The 24,375-nt window shown below is 37.0% G+C and overlaps 1 protein-coding gene across 4 annotated transcripts in view; it reads left to right on the top strand.

The window, feature by feature from the left end:
• Positions 1-4,661: 4,661 nt before the first annotated feature.
• Positions 4,662-24,375, top strand: part of CD163 (CD163 molecule) — a 37,228-nt gene continuing 17,514 nt past the window's right edge. The window contains exons 1-10 of one of the 4 annotated variants that reach the window (XM_050749518.1): positions 4,668-4,999; positions 6,083-6,169; positions 7,207-7,530; positions 9,458-9,778; positions 11,520-11,840; positions 13,239-13,559; positions 22,673-22,987; positions 23,087-23,401; positions 23,773-23,865; positions 23,946-24,260. In XM_050749518.1, the coding sequence (XP_050605475.1) occupies positions 4,954-4,999; positions 6,083-6,169; positions 7,207-7,530; positions 9,458-9,778; positions 11,520-11,840; positions 13,239-13,559; positions 22,673-22,987; positions 23,087-23,401; positions 23,773-23,865; positions 23,946-24,260 (2,458 nt within the window). In that variant the 5' untranslated portion in view covers positions 4,668-4,953. Of the gene's footprint in view, positions 5,000-6,082; positions 6,170-7,206; positions 7,531-9,457; positions 9,779-11,519; positions 11,841-13,238; positions 13,560-22,672; positions 23,402-23,772; positions 23,866-23,945; positions 24,261-24,375 lie in introns of all 4 variants that reach the window. The other 3 variants (XM_050749521.1, XM_050749517.1, XM_050749520.1) reach the window with 3 other exon arrangements.

Here is a 24,375-nt window from a genome sequence, read left to right as displayed (position 1 = left end):
TTTTTTTTGGGGGGGGGCGGGTAAAGTCTCTAGAGTTGATAGTATATAAGAAAAAAAGAAAATAACACTATTCAGTGATTGAACCTAAGAAAAAGAAGAAGTTGAACTTGAGTTTGCTCAGCATTCTAAAGAGGCTATATATTGGACAAATTAAGAAGAGAGCACAGATTCTGTCTTGTTGGGTGGTAGAAAACTGAGTAAGAAAAAGGCATAAGCTTGTTCTAGAATTTACATAATAATACCATACACCTGCAATTTATATGTAGAGCTTTTCAATGCAGCAATACAGAAACTTATTTCACTGTTAAAAACCTATCTGACTGACAAAATTACTTTATGCCAAAAAGGGACACAATGAGATTACTAACAAGCCTCAAATCTATTCCAAAATTCAGAACAAGTTTCAAAATCTGATACCACTCCCTTTATTTATTCCTCTTCTTTTTCTAATTCTGCATAAATATGCCCACACAAAAATGTCACAGATTTCTGAGTAAATCATCTGCTAACTTCCAGGTCCACTCAACATTTTGGTATCTTCAGCTACCCCCAAGCCTGGCCCTTTTTGGAGGGTTTGACCTGTACCATTATTGTTGTAAACCTTAAAGATTGAGCTGCTGGTGGACTTCTCTCTTTCTTTTGTCCTCCACCAGTGATAGCTCACAAAGATTTTTAAAAACAGCTTTATTGGAGCATAGTTAATATACACTAAGTTGCCCATATTTAAAGTGTTCAATTTGTTTAGTTTTGATGTATGTGTATACCTGTGAAATTACCAACACAATCAAGACAATGAACATATCAATTACTCTAAAAACTTCATCATGATTATCCCTTATTGTGATTCTTCCCTTGAACTCCTTCCCATCCCTCTCTAAGCAACCACTGCTTCTAGTCACAATTGATTAATTTTCACTTTCCAGAATTCTATATAAATAGAATCATGCAGTATAAGATTTGTAAGAATATACTGTCCAACACCGCTATTGAAATTAACCTATTTTCTGCTTTTACAGCACCAATAACAATTAGCTTTTAAACTTTATCTTTTGCCATTAACTAGCCTTGCACAGTTAATCACATTTTACAAGAGTAAAATTTCACAGATCTCTTTCACTGTGTCATAAAATACAGTAAGAAGGAATCAATTTAGTTTACCCAATACCAAATCTGTATTAGTCAGGGTCTTTCAGAGAGGCGGATCCAGTAGGATATATATATAGACATTGAGAGTGAATTTATTAGGGGAATTGGCTTGCATAATTTTGGTGGCTGAGAAGTCCCATGATAGGCGGTCTGTAAGCTGAAGACCATGGGATGACTGTAGCATGACTCAGCCCAAGTCCAAAGGCCTCAGCACCAGGGAAGCCCATGGTGCAACTCTCAGTCTGAGGCTAAAAGTCTTAGCATTCTGGAGCCACTCCAGATATAATTGCTGTAGTTGAAAGGCCAGTGAGCCTGCAGTTCTGCTGTCCAAAGTAGCACAAGAAAAGTCTGTCCCAGCTCTCAGAGAGAGATCAATTTTCCTTCTGCATTTGTTCTCTCTGGTTCCCTGACGCAGGCCAGCACTGAGGGAAGATCTTCCCCACCTAGTCCACTCAGACTCACACACTAATCTTATCCATTATTTCGGATGTGTCTGGAAGCACTCTTACAGACCCATGGAAAATAATGCTTTATCAAGTGTCTAGATCGTCCTTAATCCAATCAAGTTGACACCTAAAATTATGTCTATAAATGCACCCCTTGTCAACTTGGCACCCATACTTAATTGCATCTCCTTAAACTATACTTAATTTCCAAATAAAGGCGATACCAAAGGAATAGTTCTGTCTAACATGTTGTAATTAACAGAATGCACTATCCTGTATGCAACCAAAAATGTACCGATGTCTTCCCCAGAATTCAACTTTCAGAATTTCAACATTCTGAATTGTAATTTCTGCAGTTTTTGATGTTAGGAATTTTTAGATTTCAGAGATGTTGATCTTTAGGGATGTTGAACTTTGGGATTTTAACATTTAGGATTATGGCATTTCTAATTGCATGTTTTGAGATTATAATCAGTACTCCTCCCGACTCCCCAAAAAAGAAACTACACAACATGGACTCAGAGGTTTGTAAACAGCAATTTATTTCTTTGTTTTGGAGGCTGGGAAGTCCAAGATCAAGATCCTGTCAGATTCAGTGTCTGGTGAGAGTCCACTTCCAGGGTTATAGATTACCATTTTTAAGCTGTACTTCACATGGCAAAAGGGATCAGTCGTCTCTCAGGGATCTCTTTCATGAGGGCAGTAACCCCATTCATGAAGGCGGAGCCCTCATGACCTAGTTATCTCCCAAAGGCCCTACCTACTAATACCTTGGAGGTTAGGATCTCAACATATGAATTTTGAGGAGACACAAACATTTAGACCATAGCACTAAGTAATATTTTGTTTAATTCCAGACGTCGTAAACTAAACTTTGCTGAGTTTTAAATTATTTTTATTGCTTTAGATATTTCAAGGTTTAGTCTAGAACACTGTTATGTTCTTGGAAACAATTTGATTCTTTGGATCTTGTCTTTAAAATTTGTTAGGTGGGATCCAAACAGCAAGTAGCTAGGGCTAATTATTTCCCACCACTGTAGTAAGACTCATCTGTGAACTCTACCAAATACCCCATGAATTGTGAGTTTTCCATGTGAACGGTCACTTTTCCTGGCCCTGTGTGTAACTCTAATCCTTTCATTATTCTTTCCCCAAACTCAGGTAATTTGCTCACATGCATGCACTTAACAATACTCAGCTGAATACTCAAAGGGGACTCTACAGATATTCAGCTCTCTCTCCTTGCCTCCTCCCTACTCCCGCTCTCTCTCTCTCTCTCTCTCTCTCTCTCTCTCTCTCTCCCCCTGCAACTTTCTCCTCTATGAGACTATTTCCTGTGAATCCTAGCCACCTTAGTCTCCCAGATTCTCAGCTGCTTCTCCCCAACTCTGGTACTCCTCTGATCATTCTCTGGGTTTCCTACACCATGGTAGCCTGGAAACTATCTCAAGGCAGTAAACTCAGCTTAGCTGCTCATCACTCATGGATCACAATCCTTGAGATCCAGGCAACAACTATTCTTGTTGCCTCATTTTCAGTGTCTTGAAAATCACTGCTACACATATTTGGTTTGGCTTTTAGTTGTTTCAGGTGGGATGGTAAACACACTTCCTGTTTCTTCATTTTGAATGAAAGCAAAAATGTCTTGTTCACCTAGCTTTTTAATTTTGCACCAGTCTATGTCTTCCATTTTTCTACTATATCTTTTCAAGTAGGCTCTTATTCTACTAGGTTTTTGCTATAATATTCACTTTCACTGCATTTAGTCTTGCTCTTATTTCCATTTTTACCCTGGCCACCAATCATCCTCAAAGTTGCTAGCAAGATGAAATATGTAAAAGACAAAGCACTTTAATATTCATGTTTCAAACTATTTAATGTCATTACTTGCCTGCAGTGTAAAATTATAATTCTTTACCTTGGTATATAAAACTCCTCTTCATGTAGTCCTTGTTTACCTCAGCGATGATAACAACATTATCAACAACAACAAAAAGGTAATATCGAGCCTACCATCTGGCAGGGACTGGTAGATGTCTTTTTTAAAAAAAGGCAGTTCCTATCCTGGTATCTTAAGACTAGCAAGTAAGATAAACAATAAATATAAAAACATAATCGACAGTCCTCATAAGTACAGGGTATCTTGAGTGTTTATTTTCTGGGGTCATTCAGGGTTGGAGTTATTTCTCCTAATGAAGGGATGATTAACTGAGAAATAAAGTATACGTGAGTAAGAATTATCTTAGAGAAAGGTACTGGTAGGGAGGCAGTAAACACAGAAGGAACAATATGTATGACATACCATGAGGCAGGGAGAGATTTGGCATGCCCAAGAAATGGAAGAAAGCAGGGTGCCTTTGTTGACTGGGTTCTAGTGAATGTTTCTTTGGAAGGCTGGAGGTGCTACTTTAATTCCCCATTTCAGGCCCATCACTAACACCTGACAATATGTATGCCATGATGAACTATTAGTAGTTATTTCGAGCTGATATGTTTTTATATATAAATATTCATTTGTATGTGCTATTTCTTATGCCTTAAACTCCTTTATCATTTGTCCCTTTGGCAATGTTTTTCTCATCTTTTAGGACACAATTTAAGCCTTTCCTCAGAGAAAAGAGTTTTCTGACTGTTCATTCCTTTCTCTCAATAGATAGGACTACTTCATCCATTATTTTTACCCCCACACTTTAACTTTATGTTCATTGTTGTTATCATATGTGTTTCTCTTACTTGAATCTGAGTTATATAGAGCTAAAACCATGTTTTGCTAATTTTTGTTTCACCATTTGTAATATCAGTAATAGTCATGGCTAATTCTCTTGGTGTACTTCATCCCATTAGAAAAGAAATGACAAATGCTGTGTCTCAACAACTTACACAAAATTACTCATTAGATACATTTGATTATGGAAATAAAAGTGGATATAATAAAACATTAATTATTTAATTATGTTTTACCTGTTTTGCTTTAGTTTTTTTACATAATTTTTCTACATGACAGTACCTTTTTGTATCTCATCTATTTGTCCAAAATGAAGTTCAAAAATGTAAAATATTTAATTAAGCAACAGCAGCATATGAGTTAGTATTTCCTCTAATTTTTCGAAATCTGTGGGAAGTGTTTCCCAATTTCCTTTGGTTGTTTCATGTCCCATATTGAAGAAAACATGAGTACGAAATGGAACCTCAGCTCTTTCAATGACTTCCCTTTTTGGGTTGACTCCGCCTCCGTATGTAGCCTTTTCATTTTCATGAGAGTGAAGTGATTTTTAGAATTCTTAGTCCTTTTCTTTAGAAGAACATTTCTACGGAATAATACAAGAAGATTTAAGAATCATTGAAGTTATAAAACTTTGGAATGAACAAACTGAGAATGGTGCTACTTGAAGACTCTGGATCTGCTGGTAAAAGCTTCTCATTTATTCTACATTTCCCCTTTAATGGGGTATATTATTATGACAGTCAATGGATGTGATTTAAAAGTGATTGGCATGAGGAGAGTAAGGAGTGGAAAAAGGACATAGGCTTATATGGCAGCATCTTTGATTTGCCATAGATTCAAAATTGAAGATGTGATATAGGAATCAGAGTTGGCATTAATTTTGTAAAACTGCTGAGGTGAAATTAAGTCAGGAACTAAAGTTAACTGAAATGTATTGAGTATGAAAAAATCGTTGTTAGAAAAGATGGAATACGCAGAAATGAATATGGATAGAGAGTTAATTACATAAAGAAGATTATCTACTCTGATAAGTGAGTTATCTATTTCAAGAGTTATTTGGACATGTTAAAATCATTTAGCAGTTTTAGTTTTAAATTAGTGTTGGGTTAGAGTAATAAGAAGATATGAGAGTAATAACAGCATTAAAGAGTGTATTATGTGATAATGATACAGGTAAAGATGACAAGATTTAATATTTGAGCTTTTCAGATATGAATATCGTCACTTTATTCCATCAAGGTATTGTTCAGCTAGCTACTATTTGGCAAGCATCAAGCCAGGTACTGGTGAAATTATGGTGAACATGATAGATATAATTCATTTACTCATGGAACTTATCCTCTATCAGTGCGGCTCAGGTAGTCTTGAAGATGGGGGCATCTGTAATTGAATATCGAGATGGTTAGGGAATAGAGAAATCTCAGGATACCTTCCCTGTGCCTGCTGGGAGAATTGTCTACTATAAGTTTCATTGATGTTGTTCTCATTTTCCAAGTTTTAAGGGTTGCCCTTGCAATTCTCATTTCCACCACCAACCTTCTTCTAGTCCCTCACCTCTAGGTTGCCTATAAACATGAACATTTTCAAAGCTATTTCACTGAAACTATATGAGCCTGGGTATGAATGTTTCCTGCCCACCTTGCAATTTAAAAGGAAGGGTTTTCTGTCTTGGTTTGACCTTCTTTGTTAATTAACCTCTGAAACTATCTTCTCCAAAGTCTTTTTTTGGGAAGATGCTACTTTTGCCCTCTTTTTTTTTTCACAGACGTCAGAAGACATTTTGTCAACTTGAGTCCCTTCACTATTGCTGTGGTCTTACTTCTCAGTGCCTGTTTTGTCACCAGTTCTCTTGGTGAGTACTCTGTCAAATTTACTTACAGCCTTCACCCACTCTGACAAGAACAGTTAAAAAGCAAACAATTTTTCTGAAGGCTGAGTAGCATCTAAAAACTAGGTGACATGCTCCATGTATTCAAAGGATTAGATATTATTAAAAGCACACAATAAAAATCTAACCATGCGACACCAAACTATTAGCATGGTTCCTCACCAAATAAAATAAACTCACAGCAGAAGGATGAATTTTACTTAAAGATTAGAAATAATGTTGAGCTAAAAAACAGGAAAGAATACAAAGGAGGAGAAACTTCAGAATCATTAGAACAAAAGTGAATTTGGGAAACACATTAGTAAATTCAAATGCCAAAATTTATCTAAAAATGTATTGAGAGATGCCTGGTTGGTGGGACCACTGGATTCCTAAATAAAGCTAAAATAATGCCAAGGAGGCAACTGAGATCATCTATCATCTGGGGGTGGGAAGAGAGTACAAACAGGTTTATTTTATGGTAGAAAATAGCAGGAAAATATATCCATCTTAATTTTTATTTAAGTAGATAAGTTTCAGTCTAGTGTTTTTAAGATTTATGCTATTTTACATATTTGTATGAAATAAGGGTTAAATTTCTTACAACTAGTCTTTTCATCTTCATAAATTCTCTATTAGCCTTCTTTCTATCGACCTTACGATTTTGGAGAAATGTAAAAAGTTCATCCCCATAACGTTTTGTAGAATCTTATTTAACTTGAAAACGCTTCATGGAAATTATATAAATTGCCACTATTAAGACTCTTCAACCATAAAATAAAGCTATTAAACATTATTGAGTTACTTGCCTTTACTGGTTATATAGCACTGCTTAATTTGAAACCAGTAATACTGATACTTATATTTGAATGACTGTGAAATAACGTTCTTCTATTTTACCATGTATAGAACTGGGATGGTTCTCAAATCTGAGTTTGAAGGATAAATAATTTATGTAAAAAATAATTTTTTACCTGCTTTTTGCGACCTTGGCCAGTGACTGTCTTAATCCACTGTTGCAGGAGGAACAACCAAGGAGCTGAGGCTAGTGAATGGTGAAAACAAGTGTAGTGGGAGAGTGGAAGTGAAAGTCCAGGAGGAGTGGGGAACGGTGTGTAATAATGGCTGGAGCATGGAAGCGGTCTCTGTGATTTGTAACCAGCTGGGATGTCCAACTGCTATCAAAGCCACTGGATGGGCTAATTCCAGTGCAGGTTCTGGACGCATTTGGATGGATCATGTTTCTTGTCGTGGGAATGAGTCAGCTCTTTGGGACTGCAAACATGATGGATGGGGAAAGCATAGTAACTGTACTCACCAACAAGATGCTGGAGTGACTTGCTCAGGTAAGACTTGCATTAGTCAAAGCCTCAACACAAAATCCTTGGTGGGGAAGAAATATGCAGATGGGTTAAAACCTAGAATAAGCCACTTTCCTGTAAGCAATCTAGTTCCTGCATAAAAGTACTCAATCCATTGCTAGAAAACCACAAAACACAAGGGCATTTTTTTTTTTTTAAATGAAAATAATTCTGAACACTGTGATTAATGAGGAAGTGACTGGCTTCAATTTTATACGTGATCTTAACCAAAAAGCCAAAAAGTGATAGCTTAAATTTTATATTCAGTAAGCTTAATGTAACCTACTATTCCTATATCATAGAAATATCATGACATCTAAGTTATTTCCTTTTTCTCTTTCCCAGTGACTTGTTTTGATGTGTTGACCCACAAATTATTACCCTTTTGTCCATTAACTGATAATCAACTTAGTGAACAAAAATCAACTATTTCTAGCATTAATACATCATTTCTTGTTGTAGGAAGGATTCTTTGAAAGTATAATTGCTTGATCCAGTGTGCAGTGCTATTCATTTCATTTACGTTGTGGTTTTAATTTACAAAACATCTTCATATGTTTTATTGCAATTGGCCCCACAATAACTGAGAAAGCCATGTGTCAGGACTTTCTGCTGGCAAATCCCAAGGGCACATTTCTGACCCAATTCAGATTCCTGGGCTCCCCGTTTCTCCTTGTTTGTTTCATTCTTTTTTTTTTGGAAACGAAGTCTCACTCTTGTCCCCCAGCCTGGAGTGCGATGGTACAATCTCGGCTCACTGCAACCTCCACCTCCCAGGTTCAAGTGATTCTCCTGCCTTAGCCTCCCGAGTAGCTGGGATTATAGGCACCTGCCACCACACCTGGCTAATTTTTATATTTTTAGTAGAGACGGTGTTTCACCATGTTGGCCCGGTTGGTCTCCAACTCCTGACCTCAGGTGATCTGCCTGACTTGGCCTTCCAAAATGCTGGAATTACAGGCGTGAGCCACCATGATTGGCCTGTTTCATTAATTTTTTATGCAACCCTCTCACCTCCCAGCCTCTCTCTCTCCCAGAGGACCGACTATAGAAAGGACTTATCTCTGTCCAGGTATTGTGATGTGATAAGAGAAACACACAGTAGCATCTAGAAAAATGCTGAAATAAATTTTCCATAGCTAATATCCTATGATTTTGTGCAAGTTGTCAAATCTCTTTAAACTTCAGTCTCTGAGGACTCAATGATATAATACATGTAAAACTACTGGCATACTGTTTGGTAAGTAACAGTTGCTGAAGATTCTCATGGTTCTCTTGGTGACTCAGTTCTCTTTCTTCTTTCTCCTCTTCCTCTTCCATCTCCTCCTTCTTTCCTCTTATTTTTAACCACTATGGGAGGTGTGAAATGGAGAATAACAAAAGTAACATCTACTGCAAAGTTTAAAATTATCATAAATTTTAGCAGGCTCTTATCATAATTATTGCTGTCTATAGAACGGGCTGTTTAGCTAAAACATCAGTGTAGTACGTTTAGCTCTTATTTTCTGTTGTTTTATAACTACCAGTGGAGTTAATCAATTTGCTTTTTGAAATTTATACACCTAAAGCTTTAGCTGGAGTCAAATTTAAATAAGTTGAGTCGAATTTATCTATTTCTATATAAAAAGTATTTACATCTATCCTAGTAATGGAAGGAAACAAAACAAAACAGAGAGTTTAAAAACTTTAATCTGTAAATATTTTCCTTTGTAAGTAGATACAGATAAAAATCCTAATTGCTTCCTAGATTTTAACATACTAAAATTCTCCACTGTGTGGAGCTGGGCAACATCCAAAATCAGGCACCATTTTAAGGACAACATCAAATCCCAAGTGTCCAGAGGAAACTTATTTTCTAAAATCACTTCTAAATGAATGTAACTTCTGAACTCTGGTCTTTTCTCTGCTCCAGATGGATCCGATTTGGAAATGAGGCTGACGAATGGAGGGAATAAGTGTTCTGGAAGAATAGAGATCAAATTCCAAGGACAGTGGGGAACAGTGTGTGATGATAACTTCAACATCGATCATGCATCTGTGGTTTGTAAACAACTTGAATGTGGAAGTGCTGTCAGTTTCTCTGGTTCAGCTAATTTTGGAGAAGGCTCTGGACCAATCTGGTTTGATGATCTTATATGCAGCGGAAATGAGTCAGCTCTCTGGAACTGCAAACATCAAGGATGGGGAAAGCATAACTGTGATCATGCTGAGGATGCTGGAGTGATTTGCTCAAGTAAGGACTGATCTTGGCTCATTCTATTCTCCAGGAGAGGACAAAAGAAAGGGGTAATAAATCTTAAAAGCCTGAACTCTTAAGAACATAATGAAATCTGCTTCTTTTGTCACCACATTTTAACCTAACTTCAGGTTTCAGTTCTGATACCTGTGGACTTTTTACCTTACCTGAAATTAGGAGAAATAGGTTAGGGAAGAAGGGTGTATAGTGAAACTGAGATCCAGGTCATAAGAAAAGAAGACAGTGTTTAGGAAAAGCCCATAAAGAAAGGGAGAGACCGAAAAGAAAAAGAGGGGAAAAAGGAAGGAAGGAAGGGCTTTACTAGGAAATTTTGCACTATGAAGTTTTAAGACGAAACCACTCCAGTTATCATCTAATCTACAAAAGCCTCCTCATTAGCCTCATTAACCCACTCTTTCCCAAATCATTTTTCAAATTCACAGAAGCAAATCACTTTTTAAAAATCAATATTGGTTTCCCATTAAAATTTTATTTATACTGGATATGCATTGTATCTGTCTAGAGACTTTCACGTTGATACTCAGACTGGGGGCAGGTACAATGGTTTGTGTGTGCAGAGAACCACTCTTCGTTTTTCTGTTGAATTCTTAGTATAAAAGGAGATTGAGTGTGTCTTGAACCCCAGAGAACACTTAGGAAAATAAGAGTAAAAAAATCCCTATCTTCACCAGGTTTCTTTCTCTCTCTCTCTCTCTCTCTCTCTCTCTCTCTCTTTCTCTTTCTCTCTCTCTCTGTGCAAATAAATGAACTTCCATTCAAACTCATTTAAAACAAAGAGAATACTGGCTCACAAAACTGGGAAATTCAGAGGGTATAGTTAGCCTCATGCATGGTTGGATTCAGGTTCTTGAACAATGTCATCTGGGTTCTATCTCTTTCTGCATGTCTTGAACAGGCTTTTTCTTGTTGAACAATGTGATCAGCTATAGCCTGAACCACAGTGAATGGAACTCCTATAAGAAAGATAGGTTTTGTTAGCTGAAGAATGTGAAGAATTTGGAGTAGAAAAACCACAGACTATACCTTCCATTCTCTTTTACCCATCAAAATTTCTCTAGGCCCCCAGTTAGCACATGCTGAGGAATCACAATAAATAATATTGTGAGAATGAAAATGGAAACTGCCAGAGGAAAAAACCAGTTTAATTTATTACAGAATATTCTTCAGAATCAACGTCTATTCTTTGAAGAATATTAATTTGGGGAAGGTGAAAATTGTAGTACTGAAGCCTCCTTTCTCTTTGCTCTGCTTTTAAACTAAGGAAGTGGACATAACAGGTTCAGGTATACAACACAGGCTAGGTAGTATCAATGGAGAATGCAGTCAGAGGCAAAAGGGATTGCTAAGTATGGAGGCAAACTGAAGGATGCAGGTGCCAGTTAAACACGTGCGAATATATATTAACCAGAAAAAGTAAACAGTTCTAACAAGAACTCTGTGGTGGTCAAATAGCAGGTCTCTAGATGAAATTCAGTCCCTGGATCTCCTGTTAGAAACACTTCCTGTAATATATGCTGTCTATACTGAGATGTCCATCTTCTTGCCTGATCCACTCCTCCTTCCATCTTGAATGATTTCCAGTGCTAGTACAGTACATCACAGTTTTCTCTGTCTCCACTTACATCTCTCTCGTTTTCCTTAACTCATCTTAGGTACAGCTATTTATAGTCTCATGTTCTTACTTCCTTATCGCAGACCTGTTGTGTATCTGTTACAGAGGGAGCAGATCTGAGCCTGAGACTGGTAGATGGAGTCACTGAATGTTCAGGAAGATTAGAAGTGAGATTCCAAGGAGAATGGGGGACAATATGTGATGATGGCTGGGACAGTCATGATGCTGCTGTGGCATGCAAGCAACTGGGATGTCCAACTGCTATCACCGCCATTGGTCGAGTTAACGCCAGTGAGGGATTCGGACACATCTGGCTTGACAGTGTTTCTTGCCAGGGACATGAACCTGCGGTCTGGCAATGTAAACACCATGAATGGGGAAAGCATTATTGCAATCACAATGAAGATGCTGGCGTAACATGTTCTGGTACGTTAAAACCAAAACCAAAGCACTAAACAAAAAGAAAAACAGAAAGAGAAAGTCCTGTGCTCCTTAGGAGTAGGAATAGATGTAAGAAGTAGAAATGCCTAGTAGATTCCTTGCTGGGAATTCCTTTATACTTGTAATCTTTGACATGTTCTTTATTCAACTAGTTTGGAGAGTTATCTGACGTCATTCTCTGTAATAATTACTCAGACTACTGTTATGGAGCACACTTCAAACTCAGAATCTACCTGGAGCTCAGAGAGACAAAATTTCATAGGAATCTCTTTGTAAAATTTTAAATTTACTTATTTTTTTAACTTTAAGTTCTGGGATACATGTGTTTAATGTGCAGGTTTGTTACATGGGTATACATGTGCCATGGTGGTCTGCTTCACGTATCAACCTGTCATCTAGGTTTTAACCCCCCATGCATTAGGTACTTGTCCTAATGCTCTCCCTCCCCTTTCCCCCCACCCCCTGATAGGCCCCAGTGTGTGATGTTCCTTTTCCTGTGTCCATGTGTTCTCATTGTTCAATTCCCAGTTATGAGTGAGAACATGAGGTGTTTGGTTTTCTGTTCTTGTGTTAGTTTGCTGAGGATGATGGTTTGTAGCTTCATCCGTGTCCCTTCAAGGGACATAAACTCATTCTTTTTTATGGCTGCATAGTATTCCATGGTGTATGTGTACCACATGTTCTTTATCCAGTCTATTATTGATGGGCATTTGGGTTGGTTCCAAGTCTTTGCTATTGTGAATAGTGCTGCAATAAACATACATGTGCATGTGTTTTTATAGTAGAAAGATTTGTAATCCTTTGGGTGTATACCCAGTAATGGGATCGCTGGGTCAAATGGTATTTCTAGTTCTAGATCCTTAAGGAATCACCACACTGTCTTCCATAATGGTTGAACTAATTTACACTCCCACCAAACAGTGTAAAAGCATTCCTATTTCTCCACATCCTTGCCAACATCTGTTTCCACACTTTTTAATGATCGCAATTCTAACTGTGATGAGATGGTATCTCATTGTGGTTTTGATTTGCATTTCTCTAATGACCAGTGATGATGAGCTATTTTTCATATGTTTGTTGTCCACATAAATGCCTTCTTTTCAGAAGTATCTGTTCATATCCTTCACCCACTTTTTGAGAAATCTCTTTTAAAGCAGAATTGCTCATATCTTTCTGCCATTGACAATTTTTATCAACCCTTGAAACTACAATCCCATTTCTAACAAAAATTTGTGGTCTATCTTATTGTTTCTTAAAAAGTCAGGAAATAAGTAAGCTATAATTTCCAGTGTATCAGTATCAGAGAAGAAAAAAGACAAAAAAAATGCTCTGGAAGCTAACCTCCATATGTATCGATGGTTTAAGTTTATGTTTCTTTTGCAGATGGATCAGATCTGGAGCTAAGACTTAGAGGTGGAGGCAGCCGGTGTGCTGGGACAGTTGAGGTGGAGATTCAGAGACTGTTAGGGAAGGTGTGTGACAGAGGCTGGGGACTGAAAGAAGCTGATGTGGTTTGCAGGCAGCTGGGATGTGGATCTGCACTCAAAACATCCTATCAAGTATACTCCAAAATCCAGGCAACAAACACGTGGCTGTTTCTAAGTAGCTGTAACGGAAATGAAACTTCTCTTTGGGACTGCAAGAACTGGCAGTGGGGTGGACTTACCTGTGATCACTATGAAGAAGCCAAAATTACTTGCTCAGGTATGACTTTCAATCAACTTGTTAAGAAGAAGGGTGTAAATTTCCAGTACTGCCTTTGACATTGAAAAGAAACATTGGTCCTTATGACTAGATCGTTCTCAAGAAACCAGAAAATATCTACACAAATTCCACTTGGAGAGACAGATAAGTTTACAATTCACATTTCACTTTAGATAGAAGTGTTTGGGTTTTGCTCACTTTGGTTTTTGAGTAATTTTTAAATCAATAGAAGTATAAGAGATTAAGGAGGATTAAAATTTAAAAAAGAGAATTCAATATTTCTTTCACAGGATGTCGCCAAAAGATTTAAAAATAACCATGTTGGATAAACTGACATAACCTTCAGCTCCCTCTATTGTACTGTGAAAGAATTGTCTTTTTTTTGAAAACCTGTGGATATTTCACTGCAACCTCTTTAAAAAGCTCAAAAATGAGTTGTAAACTGGTTGGGTTTGTGGATAATCTTTAGTATTTTATGCTAATTATATTTATACAAATGCTAACTTTGTTGAAAAGTGATGCTTTTAAAATAATTCTAAAGTAAATGTAACTTTTACTCTGCAACGGAAAGACTTTAGAAAACACAGTGTACAAGAAAACCATTAAACATGTAGAGACCTCACAGAATGGAAACTTGTACGTGTTGCATGTCCTCTAACCAACAGTATGCTCCAGATACCTCCCAACCTAGGCATGCAGCGAGGGGCATTTCCCTGATGTTACAAATGGTGCTTACCTCTAGTTAAGTGGAAATTATCCTCCGATTGAAAAAAAGGCAATCATTTAAGATGTAAATTTGAATTGCTATATTACTTTTTAGAAAATATTCTTGACCTGGCAATATAATCACATGGTTTAAACTTCAAAAGAAAAAAGTGTAAACTCTTCCCCCACTACTATCCAATTCTTTTCCTCACAGTCAACTTATGTGGTTGGAATATTTATATATTATTTGAGATATTTCAGGTAAATACAAGAAAATACAAACAAATCTATATATAGCTATCATTTGCTTTCATTAGCCAAAGGGTGACATGTTGTATAAATTGTTTTGTACCTTAAGTATTCACTTAGTAAAATTTCTTGATCAAATTTCACATCAGTATTTAAAGAGCTGTCTGAAATTACTTCCATGTCTATGACATTTCTTAGTATTTATTACCGTGTGTATTCATTTATTCTTTTAATTTATTTTACCTGACAAGATTAGCCATTTTCTTAGCTAAATTTTTTTAGAAAATCATTATTTGGATTTAAAAAAATTAATATTACCTTTATTTGCTTTCGAATTCATTAAAATTTACTTTTCTTTCTAATAATTCTCTTCAGATTTCCTAAAGTTTGATTTCTTTTTGGCCCCTAACTTCTTGAGTTGAGTCTTAAGTTTTATTTCTTCTGTTTTATTAATATAAATATTTTAGTTTATAGGTTTTTCTTCTAAATTTATAATGGTTTGTATATTTTCTTATTAATTGTATTTTACATTGATTAGCATTAAGTTCTGCTGTATGTAAAAGAGAAACAAATAATAGTGGCTAAAGAAAGACAGTGTTTACTTTTTCTCATTTAAAATTAGTCAAATAGGTAAGCAGTTTAAGGCTGTTTTGGTGTCTCTGTTGTCACCAAGAAACATTCAGAATAGATTTGCTGAAGTGATTATCAAACGCTACTGGACAGGAAGGATGAGCCACCCCACAGCTCAGAGAGTTCCTTGGAAAGCCAATCTAGTAGACGACGTGCAGGCCTCTGAGAAGGTGTCTTCTGTCCACTCTCCTTCATGGGCCCCAGTGTTGCTCTCAGGGTAGTTCTTCCTGGCACATTATTCTTCACAGTTACCTCCAAGTTTGGTTTGGAGAATATCTCTATCTAAGGACAGCACACCTTTCACAATCCACCTTCTGCTAATATTGGTTTAGGGACCTTTGGATTACTTTCAAGACTGACTAATCAAGGGCTGATGTCAGCTACTCTCAAATTCAACAAAAAAGTTCTTTACAAGGTTACTAAGCTTCCAGTCTACTTGCTTTATAACCCAATACCATCTGAAAGGAACTATAGTCCAAGGCCATATAAATATACTTTGATCTATGCTATGACCAGCCCTTCTCTTTAATTATTGACCACTGTCTTAAGGCCATTTGAAACTGTGGGTTTGGGAGGAAGGACAAGACCTAAATTCCGTCTTTGCCAGTGGACTCATTGCCTTTGTATCTGGAGCATCAGTTTTATCTTCTGATAAGGCAATAGTTTTACCACCATCTCAATTTGGGGGACAGGATACTTAGAGTTTTATCTTCAATTTTTCAATTCCAAATTATGGGACTCTTGATTAACTATGTACAACACCTGCAGGCAGACCATACCACCTTATAAAATTGATATTTCTCCTCCCATTTCTGCTTGCATTCAGACTACTGTAGTCTGAATTCATCTTTCTTGTAAATGCTAAAAGTGGCAAGAAGAATCCACGTCATGCAAATATTCTGATTTTTTTGTAGTTTTGTTTCTTGTACTTTGCCCAATAAATTCTGCATTTTTTAAGCATCAGTGAGCACATGGTTTTCTTTTCAAAGTGAGGTTTGCCCAAACATTTTACCATGTGTAAGACTCATTAGCTTTTTAGCCTCTCATACCTGAGTCATTAATCCATTCTGCCCATCGACTCCATTCAACCACACCCATATTTTAGGTTGCATTACTAGAATCCCTTACTTACGGTAACATGTTCTAAATTATTCAGGATTCTATTCAGATGTGTATAATAGAAATCATAAATAATATAAATTTGCAACTTAAGATGGGCTCCATACTTTACAGAGCTGTATTTTTGTTTGCTATTTGCCATGTGCACTTTTTATTTCCTTTTGCAAACTCCTTTGTTATATTTCTTTAGGTTTTGGAAGTTCTTCTACTTATGTTGGGGGCCTTGGTTTTTAGCTTTTTACATGTTTTGTTAGTAATATAGTTTATACTTTTGTTTCTTGATTTACTTGATACTTTCAATGATGACATACTGATACTGTCTCTGTCAATGATGACATGCTGTCTCTTTCAATAATGGACATGCTTTCTCTGTGCCTGCCAAATTCAAGCTACGAATTTGATAATCTGTTTAAATTCTTTAACTTTTATATAACACAGGGCTATATAGCTGAAAAGAACCAGAAGAATTCAACTAAGCAGGAGAATTGGAAACAATTTTAGATAAATTGTTGACAGAAAAAGGTCTAGGAAGTTTTGGTCATAAAATTACTTTGAATCTCAGACATTTTGTTTGTGATGTCTGTGTATGTACTAGAGAGGACATCTGACCTTAAGAAACAGTTCATCTGAGCTATGCTGTATTTCAATTTAGGATTGAGAAATAATTCTGAGATTATGATGATCTATACTTCTTCAGAGTCTGAAAAGCATTAGATGTTGAAAATACGTTAATGCTTCTTTAAATCATAATTGCATATTTTATTTATCACTAAACAAAAGGAAGTAATTCTAGTTAATTATATCTCTAATTATGTTAAAGCTCTTTGTAGATCTCTTCATCTTTCTAGAGAAAGAAAGGAAAACAGATTCAGTTACCTATGCCAGGGGAAAAGTTGTTGATAATGGCACTAAATCCAGGTGCAAAAATTTACTTAATGGCTTTTATGTAAAAACACAGTCAGAGATTTAGCAGAAAAAAATCAATTAAAGGGATACATTTCCAATATTCTAACCATGTCTAAAGAGTAATGATACAAGCAAAGCAACCCATAGGATAGATTAACATGTTACTAGCAGATTCACGAAATAAAGGCTGAGGATGGAGTCTCCAAGTCACTTTCTGAGTAGGAGAATTTGTCCTCTGCCCTGACTCAAATATGTTAGGACAAAGAAAACAAGAGGATATTTATAGAAGAGACTTTTTTTCAATTGCTTAATGAGTTTTCACAATGGAAAACAAAATATTTGTTTTTTTGTTTGTTTCTTTTTAACTGGTTTTCTTTTGATTTAGTTTGTTCAAGATGGATCCAAACAAAAGAGTAAGAGGTTACAACAAACCAGAATTTGACTTGATCTAGGAAATTGCTTTTACTTAAAGATTTAGGGCTGTCCAAAAGGGGTTGGGATCATATGAATACTAGTTAATGATATCTTAGAGAAATTTCATGCTTGAATAAAGATTCAAAAAGAAGAAATGAAAGACCATCCCACTCAAGGGTCATAAATTATTTGTGTTGTAGAGGTGTTGTTTGCTTTAAACTCTGACCTATGTTTAGAAAGTATGATGTTTTTCATCTCAAATTTGGATAGGAATTTGCTTTGTGCAGATTTAATGGATAATTGGTGAAATTTTGACATGCTGAGGTATTCTATATTGCTGTAGTACAGAATATGGTCATATTCAAAACATTTTCTAAGACATTTTAGTATCAGGTGAAAGGTTTATGAGAGATGAAAGTAAATCAGAGTATGTAGATTGGCATGGGCTGACGGTGTATCTATATAATGGTGATAGTAACATCAAGAGATTACAAAAATTGTTGATATTCGATAGCAGATATCTATAAAGGACTTAAGACCTTTAGAAGGCCTCATTTTCAACTGAATTTTCTTTTTTTTTTTATACTTTAAGTTCTAGGGTACATGTGCACAATGTGCAGGTTTGTTACATATGTATACATGTGCCATGTTGGTGTGCTGCACCCATTAACTCATCATTTACATTAGGTATATCTCCTAATGCTATCCCTCACCCCTCCCCCGACCCCACGATAGGCCCCAGTGTGTGATGTTCCTCTTCCTGTGTCCAAGTGTTCTCATTGTTCAATTCCCACCTATGAGTGAGAACATGCGGTGTTTGGTTTTCTGTTCTTGCAATAGTTTGCTGAGAATGATGGTTTCCAGCTGAATCCATGTCCCTACAAAGGACATGAACTCATCCTTTTTTTATGGCTGCATGGTACTCCATGGTGTATATGTCACATTTTCTTAATCCAGTCTGTCATTGATGGACATTTGGGTTGGTTCCAAGTCTTTGCTATTGTGAATAGTACCGCAATAAACATACGTGTGCATGTGTCTTTATAGCAGCATGATTTATAATCCTTTGGGTATATACCCAGTAAAGGGATGGCTGGGTCAAATGGTATTTCTAGTTCTAGATCCTTGAGGAATCACCACACTGTCTTCCACAATGGTTGAACTGTTTACAGTCCCACCAAGAGTGTAAAAGTGTTCCTGTTTCTCCACATCCTCTCCAGCACCTGTTGTTTCCTGACTTTTTAATGATCGCCATTTTAACTGGTGTGAGATGGTATCTCATTGTGGTTTTGATTTGCATTTCTCTGATGGCTAGTGATGATGAGCATTTTTTCATGTGTCTGTTGGCTGCATAAATATCTTCTTTTGAGAAGTGTCTGTTCATATCATTTGCCCACTTTTTGATGGGCTTATTTCTTGTAAATTTGTTTGAGTTCTTTGTATGTTCTGCATATTAGCCCTTTGTTAGATGAGTAGATTGCAAAAATTTTCTCCCATTCTGTAGGTTGACTGTTCAATCTGATGATAGTTTCTTTTGCTGTGCAGAAGCTCTTTAGTTTAATTAGATACCATTTGTCAATTTTGGCTTTTGTTGCCATTGCTTTTGGTGTTTTAGACATGAAGTCCTTGCCCATGCCTATGTCCTGAATGGTATTGCCTAGGTTTTCTTTTACAGTTTTTATGGTTTTAGGTCTAACATTTAAGTCTCTAATCCATCTAGAATTAATTTTTGTATAAGGTGTAAGGAAAGGATCCAGTTTCAGCTTTCTACTTATGGCTAGCCAGTTTTCCTAGCACCATTTATTAAATAGGGAATCCTTTCTCCATTTCTTGTTTTTGTCAGGTTTGTCAAAGATCAGATGGTTGTAGATGTGTGGTATTGTTTCTGAGGGCTCTGCACTGTTCCATTGGTGTATATCTCTGTTTTGGTCCCAGTACCATGCTGTTTTGGTTACTGTAGCCCTCTAGTATAGTTTGAAGTCAGTAGTGTGCTGCCTCCAGCTTTGTTCTTTTGGCTTAGGATTGTCTTGGCAATGCAGACTCTTTTTTGGTTCCATATGAAGTTTAAAGTAGTTTTTTCCAATTCTGTGAAGGAAAGTCTTTGGTAGCTTGATGGGGATGGTATTGAATCTATAAATTACCTTGGGCAGTATGGCCATTTGCACAATATTGATTCTTCCTATCCATGAGCATGGAATGATCCTCCATTTGTTTGTGTCCTCTTTTATTTCATTGAGCAGTGGTTTGTAGTTCTCCTTGAAGAGGTCATTCACATCCCTTGTAAGTTGGATTCCTAGGTATTTTATTCTCTTTGAAGCAATTGTGAATGGGAGTTCACTCATGATTTGTCTCTCTGTTTGTCTGTTATTGGTGTATAGGAATGCTTGTGATTTTTGCACATTCATTTTGTATCCTGAGACTTTGCTGAAGTTGCTTATGAGCTTAAGGAGATTTTGGGCTGAGACGATGGGGTTTTCTAAATATACAATGATGTCATCTGCAAACAGGGACAATTTGACTTACTCTTTTCCTAATTGAATACCCTTTATTTCTTTCTCTTGCTTGATTGCCGTGGCCAGAACTTCCAAAACTATGTTGAATAAGAGTGGTGAGAGAGGGCATCCCTGTCTTGTGCCAGTTTTCAAGGGGAATGCTTCCAGTTCCTTTATTTCTTTTAAAGAATGAGTTAAAAGAAATAGTTTATATTTCTTAAGTACTTTATATTGTGTCTGAGTATTTTCAAAGAAACTCACTTATGTTGATGGTTGTGTTCCTTAACTTGACAAAGAGCATCTTCATAATATAAATTCCATTTATTATTTCTGGTGTGTCTTTTCTTTACATTTTAAATTTCAGCTACAGTAAGTTACTTATAATTCTTCAGTGACACCATGCTATTTAATGAGTATATTCCTTAAAGGTTTTTTCACCCACTCTGTATTTGGCAAACTCCTCATCTTTTTTCAAGATCCAGTTTAGATCTATGGTATTCTCTCCTACAAAGTCTAAAACAGAGCAGATGGCTCCTTTATTTGTTAGTTTTATGTCTAATATATATTTCTATTTTTGGATTCGTCACTATTAAAATATGTATATCTTGTAGTGAACTGTGTTTGTGGAGGAGAAGGCTGTTAGTGAGAAATTGAATAGCTTTGAAAAGAAGTAGCTTTTTCCTAGGTACATAAGGTAGGGAAATACATTTTAAGTAGAAAGAAAAGTTTCTACAGAGGCACAGAAGTATGAAAATTATGGCATGCCCAAGCATCTTTAGGCTGGAGCATCAAATTTGGTTGATAAAATAATAGATATTAAAGCTTTTAAGGTAAGAGCATACTATTTTAAAGTGTACTAAAGAAATAGTGTTTATCACCTCTCCTTAATTTTAATAGCTGGATGAAATTAGGGAATCTGTAAAAGCTGTTTGTGCTGCAGTTTGCTCAGAAGAAAAATGGGAGTGGTAATAGGGCCTACCTCACAGGAATTACACAGTGAGCTATAAGTACATGTTAGCTAATATGATGATGATTATTATTTTTAGTATTATCTATCTTCACTGACAGACTAAACTCTGTGGCAGCCTTTTTAACCCACCCATCATCAGATGCCTAAAATAGTCAGACAACGTTATAGGTTGTTATGTCATAGGTCGTTACACTGATACTTTTGGATTAATTGCTGCGTGCATGATTATTACAGAAATCATAAGAAAGTATGTAAGGGATCATTGCATAAATTTTAAGGAAACATTAAGTTAGCTAAAGAAAAAACATCACATGAAAATATTTGAAATTTATTAATATATTTATAATCATGGCATAAATTTCTTGGAAAAAAGACTTAGAAGCAAGGAAACAATTTAGGAAGCTATTGTAGAGGTCTGCATGACAGATGATGACAAATCACTTTACGGCAATAGCAATAAATATGCAGAAGAAGAAATATGCTGGAGGACCAAGAGATATGGTGGTTTTCTACATGTGTAATGTTTCATGAGGGTCAGCACTTTAGGCTCTGGAATATGCTGTCTGGCTTCAAATTCTGTCCTCTTACTAATTCTGTAGTAATTTGTTGTGTTACCTTAGCAAATTACTACATCTCACCCCTCTATGTTTCAGATTCCTTGTCTGTAAAATCAGAATTATATTAACAATTGTCTCCTAAGGCAATCTTAAGGATTAAATGAAATAATGTTTGTTAAATGCTTATTGGAATGCCATATATATAATATAATAGATGCTCACGTAATATTCACTGCTATCATTATTACCATTATTTGTGGTGAGATAAAGTGGTGGTTCAATTTTAGGTGATTCTAATTTGGTCTGCATATCATTAATTAAATAAAGCATATAGTGGGCTTGTCATACAATAATTCATTCAACTTTGAGTATTTTAAGTTCCACATGTCTAAGCAGATATGTTTGTGGATCTAAAATTAAAGAAAAAAGTATGGATGAAAATATATTTATTGGCAGTTGAGACATGTCCATTGAGCAGATGAGAAGGTTACGGACAGAACCTTGACTCAAGGAATACATGAAATGTTTTGATAAAGCAGTGTCAGAAAGAATGGAGGAGAAAATGGTGCAAAGAAGGGTCACGTATACCAAATGTAACAGACATCAAAAGGAAGAAGTCTGATGTTCATTTTGAAAATGAGAAGTATATTGAAAAGCTTTACATAGAACAATTCAAAAAGGTTGAGCAGACCCCAGATTGCAGTGCATGCAGGAATGAGTGCAAGACTAAGAGACAGCGATAGTAGATACACATTGTTTGTGGTCTCTGATGTTATTATGAATAAAGTAAGCAAAATGTTGGAAGAACAGAGTTATCATTGCTTCTGGGGATGGTTGGCTGTGCAAGGTGAAGTCCCAGAATTCTCTCAGATGGATGAGTTCAGCTAGGAATAGGGAGGACTAGAATTATCCATACCCAACTTAAGGCAGAAAAGCCAAGACAAACAAGTGTAGGAAATCACTGAGCACCCTGGTCTCCATTTCCCATTCCACACCACCTTCCTCACCCTCATCATGAATGGAAATCTGGGAATCATATTATCTCTCACTGAAATAATATTTATTTTTCAGCCCACAGGGAACCCAGACTGGTTGGAGGAGACATTCCCTGTTCTGGACGCGTTGAAGTGAAGCATGGTGACACATGGGGCTCCGTCTGTGATTCGGACTTCTCTCTGGAAGCTGCCAGTGTTCTCTGTAGGGAATTACAGTGTGGCACAGTCGTCTCTATCCTGGGGGGAGCTCACTTTGGAGAGGGAAATGGACAGATCTGGGCTGAAGAATTCCAGTGTGAGGGACATGAGTCCCATCTTTCACTCTGCCCAGTAGCACCCCGCCCAGAAGGAACTTGTAGCCACAGCAGGGATGTTGGAGTAGTCTGCTCAAGTAAGACCCAGAAAACATCTTTAATTGGTTCTCATACTGTGAAAGGGACGGGGTTAGGGAATCATAGCTGTCTTTTTCTAAAGCCCTGTCTCCTTCCAGGATACACAGAAATTCGCTTGGTGAATGGCAAGACCCCATGTGAGGGCAGAGTGGAGCTCAAAACGCTTGATGCCTGGGGATCCCTCTGCAACTCTCACTGGGACATAGAAGATGCCCACGTTCTTTGCCAGCAGCTTAAATGTGGAGTTGCCCTTTCTACCCCAGGAGGAGCACATTTTGGAAAAGGAAATGGTCAGGTCTGGAGGCATATGTTTCACTGCACTGGGACTGAGCAGCACATGGGAGATTGTCCTGTAACTGCTCTGGGTGCTTCACTATGTCCTTCAGGGCAAGTGGCCTCTGTAATTTGCTCAGGTAAGAGGATGAGGGGCAGCCAGTGATGAGTCTTAAGAGAAGGTGTACATAGGGTTGAAGAACAAAAGTGAAATGCAGTGATCCATTTTGAAGGGTCATGAAAAGAATGAATACTAATTCATGCTTCAGAGTATTAACCTCATTTGTCTTTCAGAGGGTGAGCAAACCTAATTTTGATGGACTTTATAGTTATCCAGTGCTTACTATGTGCCAAGCCCATCTCAAAGCACCTGATTTATTCCAAACGTGTTGACCATCCACCTTCCCCTCTCTCTCTAAGCTATGTTTGTCCTCAACTCATCCATATAACATTTCGTCTGACTCCCCTAACCTTTTGTATCTTGTATGACTAAGTACTTTGGTGTTCGCAGGAAACCAGTCGCAAACACTGTCCTCATGCAATTCATCATCTCTGGGCCCAACAAGGCCTACCATTCCAGAAGAAAGTGCTGTGGCCTGCATAGGTGAGACTCTGTGACAAATCTATGAAAATATTAATAACGAGCAGAATGCTCGTTATTAATATTTTCATTTCTCTTTGCAGAGAGTGGTCAACTTCGCTTGGTAAATGGAGGAGGTCGCTGTGCTGGGAGAGTAGAGATTTATCATGAGGGCTCCTGGGGCACCATCTGTGATGACAGCTGGGACCTGAGCGATGCCCATGTGGTGTGCAGACAGCTGGGCTGTGGAGAGGCCATTAATGCCACTGGTTCTGCTCATTTTGGAGAAGGAACAGGGCCCATCTGGCTGGATGAGATGAAATGCAATGGAAAAGAATCCCGCATTTGGCAGTGCCATTCACATGGCTGGGGGCAGCAAAACTGCAGGCACAAGGAGGATGCAGGAGTTATCTGCTCAGGTAAATTATGCATATTACCTCTGGTCACAATTACATAGAGAAAGGACTGAGAGAGGGTAGTAAGGGGTATTAATCTTAAAGATTTTCCTGAAAAGTAGGTCCAAAAGGAACTATT

Source organism: Macaca thibetana, chromosome 11 (assembly GCF_024542745.1).
Source record: "Macaca thibetana thibetana isolate TM-01 chromosome 11, ASM2454274v1, whole genome shotgun sequence".
NCBI classification, from domain to species: domain Eukaryota; kingdom Metazoa; phylum Chordata; class Mammalia; order Primates; family Cercopithecidae; genus Macaca; species Macaca thibetana.
This window is presented reverse-complemented; position numbering and strand designations above follow the sequence as displayed.